Source organism: Ricinus communis, chromosome 1, assembly GCF_019578655.1.
Source record: "Ricinus communis isolate WT05 ecotype wild-type chromosome 1, ASM1957865v1, whole genome shotgun sequence".
Taxonomy (NCBI): domain Eukaryota; kingdom Viridiplantae; phylum Streptophyta; class Magnoliopsida; order Malpighiales; family Euphorbiaceae; genus Ricinus; species Ricinus communis.
The window spans coordinates 35,474,056-35,483,329 of record NC_063256.1 but is presented as its reverse complement, the minus strand read 5'-3'; the positions used below and the strand labels follow the sequence as shown (position 1 = coordinate 35,483,329).

Below are 9,274 nucleotides of genomic sequence, written 5' to 3'. Positions count from 1 at the left end.
TTAGTTTGTTATTATTTTTAAAAATTTTACGAAACAATATTAAATATTAAATTTTTTATTAAATTATATCTATCAACTTAGTTTTATAATCAAAATAAGAATAACGACCGTGTAAAACACGAGTGAATGACTAGTTTATATAAAGATAAGGACAAATGGTACTTATATCTAAGGATCAAATACATTCAATTTAATTTTGTTAGCAAATATTTCTATAAATTTATGTGTAAATCTTTTCAGCACATATTTCTATAAATTTATGTCTACGGGTCAATACACCCGATTTAAGTTTTTTAAAATGCGAAATACTATTAGAATTTCAAGTTTTAATTGAATTATATATATATATATATATTAACTACTTAAAATTATTATTAAAATTTAATAAAATGATAAATATTATCAAGCATAATTTTTATTTTAATATAATATGACTATTAATTTTTATTTTTATTTAAATTTGATAATTTAATTGAAATATTAAATATATAATGAGATATATTAGAGTTAGAGCTGGATATGAATTCAAATTGTGAATATGTCAATTTATTTTATAAAAATAAATTAAAATCTAAATAAATATTTTATTTTTAAATATTATATTAATTTATTATTTTTATTTTTATTTTAAATTTAATAATTAATTTTTCTATTATGTACATAATAATAAATTCAACTATTAATATCCACATGCATATAAATGAATAAGAAAAACTAGCTATGGTCGAAAGATACATTACGTCTAGAAGCTTTATGGAAAAGATATAAATATTGCCTCTTAACACAATTTTTCTTGTACAATATTTTCATTTTATACAGAAGAAATTGGAACAATAATTTAGTTATGCATTTATATTTGTTATTTTTTTGCATTAAATATTTATTTTCTTTGCATTCATTAAAGTAAAGCTAAAAAAACTACTATACAGTTTGATGTTTTTATATTTCAAAAATAAAAAAAATTTATCAAATGTGTAATATATATTTTATATTCTTAACATTTTCTAGACGAATACCATAATTTTTCATCTTTTATAAATATTAATAAAAATATGAAACTTTTGATAAAAAAATATTTTAAGTAATTTAGTATTCAATTAAATATTTTTTAATAATAATAAATTATTAGGATATATATTTTAAATTTTTAAAAATCTGCAATACATATCGATAAAATTACTATAATTAGAAATTTTGTATTATATTAATATTAAAACTGTTTATGATGATAAATTTATATATATATATATATATATTATTAATATAAATATAATATATTTTTTTAAAATAATAAAAAGTTAGTAAATATAAAGAGATGCTGGGGCCCACATTTGACAGGGTCTTTCTGCAGTATCTTATTTTACATTTATATAATATTTTACTTGTTAAAAAGTTGACAATAGTCTCTAACAACCAGAAGATCAAGTAATTTAATGCAAGTTGGATAAATTAGCAAAAGAATGCCATTTGTAAATTAAATAAAGTAGAAATTAAGGAAGCATCTAAGAAATGTACACAAAAGTGAAGTCCTTTGATAGCATATTTAGACTTATATAAATATGGCTTATACATGACCAACCATATCAAACTGGCTTGAAAGCTTCTATTCTTGAAACCATCCTTTTGTGCCTTTGCTTCCACACCCATCTTTCATCAACCATGAAGGTATCTCTCTTTATTTTTTTATTAACTTTTTTATACGTTAATTTTTCATTTATAATAGTAATTAAATTAAAAATATAAAAATAAATCAGTATCGAAATATATAATTTTAATAAAAGAGTTCGGTATCGATAACCCTTTGCTAAAATAAAGTACGACAAGAAAAAGTTTGGGTGTGTTGTCTCTTGCAAAAGCTAATTTAGGTTAAAAAGTCTGGAGTTAGTTTATTTATTTCTTTCATTCAAATGCAGCAAAAGTTAGTCATCAAAATCTCCATGAATGACCAGAAGTCCCGCTCCAAGGCTTTAAAGATTATAGTTGGATTTTCAGGTAAACTAGCAAATATTGGTTTCTTACATATATATATATATATACATGGCAAATATACTAAATATTACCCTTAACGTCTAGTTTTAAGAGCGTTTGCTCATGGAAGTGAGAGGTATCGAATTCGAGTTTTCTCTTTCATGCTAGATGAGTTTTTGTCTTTATAGCAAGTGTAAGAAAATGATTATCCTCTATTATGTATCAATCATTCAAGGTCTGAATGTAAAAATATACAGACTACATATCACTCACATATTTGTTATAGTATATATACTGAGAATAATACATCAACATGAACATGCAGGTATCGAATCCGCGGCTCTAGGAGAAGAGGACAAGAGCAAGATAGTGGTGATAGGAGATGGAGTAGATTCAGTTAAATTAACAAGTATACTGAGAAAGAAGTTAACAAAGAGATCAACAATTGCTTGCTTGTTACCAAAGAGAGGAGGGCATGTGGAGTTGATAAGTGTGAGTGCTGCGGAACAGAAGAAGGAAGAAAATAAAGATGAAACGAAGGTGGTTTGGTCATATGGTTGTAATATGCCTCAATATGTTCTCTACCGCGACTACTTTTAGAAATCCAACATACATATATATTAAGTTTAATTGCTAAAAAGTTATGTGTTTTGTGATTGTTATTAGATTTAATACGTAGTTTTAAATTTTTTTATCTTTTAGCATTGAGTTTTAATATTGATTTTAAATTTTAATTTTTAGTGAAATTAGATCTACTACGAATTCTGATAACAAAAAAAACTGAATTGGTACTTCATTATTAAAATATTGTTATTTAAGCACATAAAAATAAATAAAATTTCAAAATTAAGAAAATAAAAAAAATAATTTTATGTGTTTAAATAATAATATTTTAGTAATGTGACGAATCAACCAATTTCCTTTTATTATCATCGAAATTAACGTCACGTCAATAATTTGGTGAATAATTTGCTAAAATTTAAAATTAAAATCAATGTTAAAATGTAGTAATTTTGTTTTTTAAACGCAATTTGCGTTGAGGATTAAGTGTAATAAAACTTGGTATTTCATATTATACATGCTAAATTTAGCTATCACTAGTTTTTACTTTATAATTCATTTCATTTCATGGTCCAAGTTTAGAGTCAACATACAAATTTGATTGGGGTTTAAATTACTTTTTCAATTAGATTTAAATCAATTTCTAGTATCTTTTTATATTTTTTTTATTGCGATAATAATTTTCTTAAATTATTGGATTGTTAGGATTATTTTTTTCATCTATAGTTTTTATTTTAGATTTTTTATCTGTCTGATAAACATTCAATGTTATGTGATATATTGTTTGTCTTTCCCTTTCCTTGAATAAAATGAAGAAAACCTAGTTTATGGTGTGTGAGAGATTTTACTGTTAAAGATATTATTTTTTAAGGGAATCATTTATATAAAAGATGGTGTATAAATTTTATTAAAATTTAATTTTTGAATTTTTAAAATTATAATTTAGTCTTTAAAATCAGAAATTATTAACATTTAAATATATAGAAGCAGTCATCCATATATAAAAGAGATTTTTTCATAAATGCCACAAAAATATAAAATAATTATAAAAATATCTACAAAAATTTCTTATAATAAAAATAACCAAAATCATGATTTAATTTACAAAAGTACCCTATTTGTTTTTTTTTTTAAATAAAAAGATATATGTTGGTTATACTTTAAAAAAAATTGTATATATTCAGTATATTTTTAACATATAATTAATTTAAGACACATTTTTTTTTGTGAATTATCATTACATTTTGTTAAAGGTATTTTTTTACTTTAAAAATTTGGAAACAATGTTGAAAATATCAATATATCCAACAAAAATAGATAAATTGCTACAAGGAAAAGAAAAGTATATATTTAGTATATATTGAAGAAACAAGTATATATCAGGTTTTTTTTTTACATAAATAATAGCAAAAGTATATATTTAACCAAAAATAGTATACATTAAATATATGTTACATATCTCATCTTTTCCAAATAAAATAAATTACAAACTCAGAAAGAAATTGAACGATGAAATGTATACATTTGCCAAATAATAGTATATTTTGAGTATTTGAAATTTTTTACAATGAAAAAAATTTAACTCAGATGTTCAACATCAAAAGATATATGTTTACTAAAATATGGTATACATTAGGTATTTCTAAAGTATCTGAAACTAATTTTGAAAAACCAGAAAAGATTAAAAAGTGAAGAATAGATACTTCTCTACACTCAAATGTTAATAATCTTTAATTTTACATATTAAATCATACCTTTTAAAAGTTTAAACACTCAATTATAATTTATAGTTTGCTATAGACCTGCTATATATACAAAAATCATAAATATTTACTACATACATACACCAAATTATAACTTTTAAAAATTTAAATACTTAATTATCAAATCTTATTGTAGAAATCCATGGGTCGATAGATTAAAAATGAGAGGAGTGTAAATGAATCATTAAGAAATTAATTTTAATTTGGACCTAACCATTAGCATGATTTAAGTCAAATTAATAAATTTTTTCTTTTACATTATAAACTTTTTTATATTATGTTTTATACCCGATGTAGAATGATCTTCACATCTGCTCTCAAGTGCAACTTGCACTTAATAGTATTATATAGATCGGGCTAGCTCAAAGGTCAGTATAAGCCAAAGGTCCTCGACTATGTAGTCTATAAGTTAAACGGGTTCTGATACGAACTCGAACCGGATACGTTGGGAGAGCGTTTATCAGTTTGATTTTCTCACCATTACTTATCTTGGTGTTTGAACGTATCCGGTTCGAGTTCGTATCAGGTTCATGAACAAGTTTATTCTTAGACTCTATTACCATGTAGAAATCTATGGGCCCAAATATTAGAAATGAGAGGACCATGAACGAGTCATTGACAAATCAATTTTAATTTGGGCCTAACTATTAGCATGACTTAAGTCAAATTAATGGATTCACCTTTTACATTATAAACTAAGCCTATCAGTCTAAAAAATCAAAGTCTTTACGGTAGTTTACTATTTTGGTAAATTCTTTTAAAATTATCAATTTAACCATGATTTGGCCAATTGAGTCCAATTTTGGTCAAATGGTATTGCTTGTCAAAATCAAGTAACATAGACATAGTTTAGAAAATGAGAATTCAAAATTAAATAACGCGTATAGATAATACAGCATTGGGATCCATCAATTTGGATTTCTCATTTCCTAATTGGCGTCCACATCACTGTTTGTATTATTTAATTTTGACAAATAACTCAATTAGGTCAAAATTACACTCAATTTAATAAATAATGACTACTCTTTTATAATTATCAAAATATTATTTTAAAAAACGGTTTTCCTAATGTTTTCAATGCAGTTTAATGATGATTCTTTCATCAATTGTCTTTTAAAGACCAACAAGTTAATTATGTAATAACTATAGTTTTTTTTCTTTTCATATTGATATACTATTTTTTTGTTTTAAAAAATGTGATAACAAGATGTTAATTGAAATATAATTTAGTTTTCTTCCTTGAAGACTTTGTAATATTATGATACAAATATTTGATTTAAATGGATTGTCGTAAAGGGTCGAACAAACTTTTTCACTTTTTGGGATCAATTTTAGCACATAACTTGCGATTTATAGTTTTAACAACTCCATTTTATCAATTCTTAGTGTGACTTACACTTCATTTTAAGAAAAATAATAATTAAATTATCATTATTTAATAGCCTGATGAACCAAAAATTCAAATATTTACGTTTTTTTTTAATTTTTACTTAAATGGCTTGATTTGATTAATTGATTGCCAAATTAAAATCTCGATCAAAATAGAGTAACGTGTCATTATCAACAATTTACACATCACTGTCATATATATTTATACAGCACACACAAGTTATCAAGGTTAGGTTATAGACGACCAGGAAAGTGAATGACAATAATAAATTATGGCTCAAGAAGAAGAATGAAGAGTGAAGTCATTTTTTTCTCACTTTCGTCATGATTTTATATATTTTTTTAAAAGGCAAATAATATTAATAAAATAAAAAGAAATTAGTATTTAGAGCTAAGAGGGTAACATTTAATTTTGACCGAAATTTTAATTTAGCTATAATTGCAATCAATTAGTGAAATCAAACCATTATTTAAATAAAAATTTAAAGGATGGACAAAATTTGTAAAGAGAGATAAATTTTAAAATTTTTAATATCATTAGGTCTTATTCAATCAATAATTAAGTTTATTGTCCTATTTTCTTTAAAAAAAAACCTTTAATTTTTTATAAATAAAATTGATAAATATCTATTGGACGAAACTTGGAGCATTTAAAATATTCAAAAAGTGTAACTATAAATCTTTAATGTATTATTAGTAATAATTACTCAGAATACAATTATTCAAATTACCAAAAACGATGACTTTGATTTCTCTCGTCTCTTTCGAAAATCTAAAAGCCTCAGTTTGATTTTTTTTTTGGTAAATTCATTTTATTTATTTATAATTCATAACATCTGAAATTATATTGGTTCGGTTTATTTATATTAGAAAAACTGATTTAACCAAAACAACTAATCTTTTTTATTATTTAGTAAAATATATTCTTACTTTTATTACAAAACTTAATTTTCAAAATGATTTTAGGTAAAAAAATTAGTTTAACCAAAATAACCAATCTTTTTTATTAGTTAGTAAAATATATTTTTATTTTTATTACAAAACTTAATTGTCAAAGTAATTTTTGGTTTGAATCGATTTGATTTATTCAATTTAGTTATTGTAATTTTTACTTTTCTATTCAGTTATTCAATTCAGTTCGATTCATATTTATATAAAAGTCGGCTAATTCATTTTAATTTTAAATTTGGTTCAATTTTGTTCGTTTCTAAAGCTTTTCAGTTTATTGAATATAGTTGGTTTGATCGAAAGGTCGCCCTTACTTGGATCAGATTTTGCGACTGGAAACTTGCCTCCTAGTGGCTTTGATGATTTAATGTATATTCTTCAGGGGGGCTTTCTATTAGTTTTCATTGATTATGGGCTTTTTCGAATTTTCTTTTCTATAGACAGGCTTTAATTAAGCCAATTATTAACCCTTTTAGTTTGTTGTTTATTTATGGGCCTATAATGTGCCATCAATATCGTGTATTATTTGAGCCCTTTATACATTCGAATACCTATTAATTTTATTTTAACCGAAAATTTTATTTTTTTATAAAAGTACGGGAGGGTGAAGATAAAATTTTATTACTAAAATTAATTTTTTATAATTTTTTTAAACAATTTATTTATATATTTTTTTAAACTATAATATGATATCATTTTGATATTTTATTATTTTTTTATATATTTTTATTACCATTGAATAATTTTTTTAATTTTGTTTTAATTATATTTTTATATATTTTAAATCATATTTAGTATATTTTTTTTATATTATGGTATATTTTTAAAATATATTTTTATTTCATTAAAATACACTAATTATTATAAAAAAAACATGTAGTATCCAATGGCGGAGCTAGAAATAAATATAAAGGAAGACAAAATTTTACAATATAATTAAACTATAAAAAGTCATTTCAATGTACTATGGCTTATGGTACCATATAAATTTATAAATATTAATATTATTTTAGTTTTAGTAATTCTTTAATATAATTAAATACTATATTAATCAACTATATAAAATACTTAGTTACTGATTTTATAATTTTATCTACTTTTATATTTTAATCAATTGTATTTGACATCTATGAGATTTATCTATATAATTTTGGCTATGATCCTTCTTCATCCCCTTATAGCTCCACCGCTCGTAATATCATTTAATTTACGAATATCAACTATAAGGATATAAAATAAAAATAATTAATCTATTTCATTCGACTGGTTTCAGAGTAATACAAGTTAAAATAATATATTTTCGATGTTTTATAGGTATATTTTTCAAATAAAATTATAAAAAGAAAATTCATAATAATACAAATTAAAATAACTAAACTTTCGATATTTTTAGTTATATTTTAATATCCTTTTTTTTTTGATAAAATTTAAAAAAAAAAAACTGAAATCACAATAATATAAATAAAAAACAATATCCTTCAGGTATCTTTTAAGTATACTTTTAGTATCTTTTTTCAGATAAATTTAAAAAAAAACTAATATAAATATTTTCTCTAAAAAAAGTAAAAAAAATTTGACCGCAAAATAAAATATAAAAAGACAGTAACCATGAAATTTCTTTAAAAAAAAAAAAAAAAACCTGTGGAGGGCTTGACTATAATAATTGTAGATGTTTTATTTATTTTTCTTAACCATAATTGTAGATGTTTTATTGATGATTAACTTTAAGAGGATTTGTTGTTTATAAGGATTTGATGTAAAGTGTCTAATTTTGAAATAATTTAATAATTATTATTAGTCAAATTTTATATATTTATTTTTTAAAATAATAAGAAAATAAAATTCTGATTTTTTGAATTAAAATTGGTCATTCAAAGTTTGCTTAAGAGAAGTTGGCAGGAATTAATATCCTAGCATCAACTGCATGATCTTAATTAGGTTAAATTTGTTTGTTTCTTCCTTTGGTTCAGAAGAGCTTTTTCTTCTTTTTTTTTTTTTTTTATGTTAATGAATACTGGTACACCATTAAAGATATCACTTGAGATTTCTCTGTCCGAGCACTTAATTTGGCCTAACATTTTACTAATTATTATGGGTTTTTCCCACTAATAATATACTTAGTATATGTTTCTCCAATACTGGAAACCCAACCCAAACCAAACCCCATGACTATGTTCCTGTTACATATCTAAATCTTATCTTCATTGTCTCTAGATTTTTTGATATATTTTTCTATTTTTTCAATTGTATCTCTGGTTGTTGTAAGATGAATTTGGGGTGCCAGTATGTAAACCCAATTAACTGGACATTCATACCTGCAAATTTTAAAAGAATCTAACTGCTACATGGAGCAATGATTACAATATTCTCTGCGTTAACTGCAATTCATGCAAGGCTGGACTAGTTGACAACTTCATGAATTCATCATAACAGAATAGATAAATTCTGAACTTTTCTGGATGGAAGCATAACCCTTGAGAGACAGAGATCAGTTTACTAGAGCATGAACAGGTATATTAATGTCTTTTTCTCTTGTATAGCTTTTTTTGTGTTTGATTTTCTTTTTGCTCTTGTTAGAACACCTTGGTTGTATATTATTTTGTAATCCAAGTTCATTTGTTTCTCTAAAATTTTCATTCTTTTTA

At 23.0% G+C, this 9,274-nt stretch overlaps 1 protein-coding gene across 1 annotated transcript; it reads left to right on the top strand.

Annotated features, from left to right (window-relative positions):
- The first annotated feature begins 1,588 nt into the window (after window positions 1–1,588).
- On the top strand, window positions 1,589–2,630 carry LOC125371076 (disease resistance protein Pik-1-like). The gene is made up of 3 exons (XM_048378954.1): window positions 1,589–1,665; window positions 1,914–1,992; window positions 2,294–2,630. Exons 1-3 carry the CDS (start codon window positions 1,660–1,662, stop codon window positions 2,566–2,568), a joined length of 360 nt encoding a protein of 119 aa, XP_048234911.1. The 5' UTR covers window positions 1,589–1,659; the 3' UTR covers window positions 2,569–2,630.
- Window positions 2,631–9,274: the final 6,644 nt, after the last annotated feature.

Coding starts and splice junctions, on each gene's coding strand:
- LOC125371076 (XM_048378954.1), top strand. Junction 1,993..2,293: donor GATTATAGTTGGATTTTCAG/GTAAACTAGCAA, acceptor ATGAACATGCAG/GTATCGAATCCGCGGCTCTA.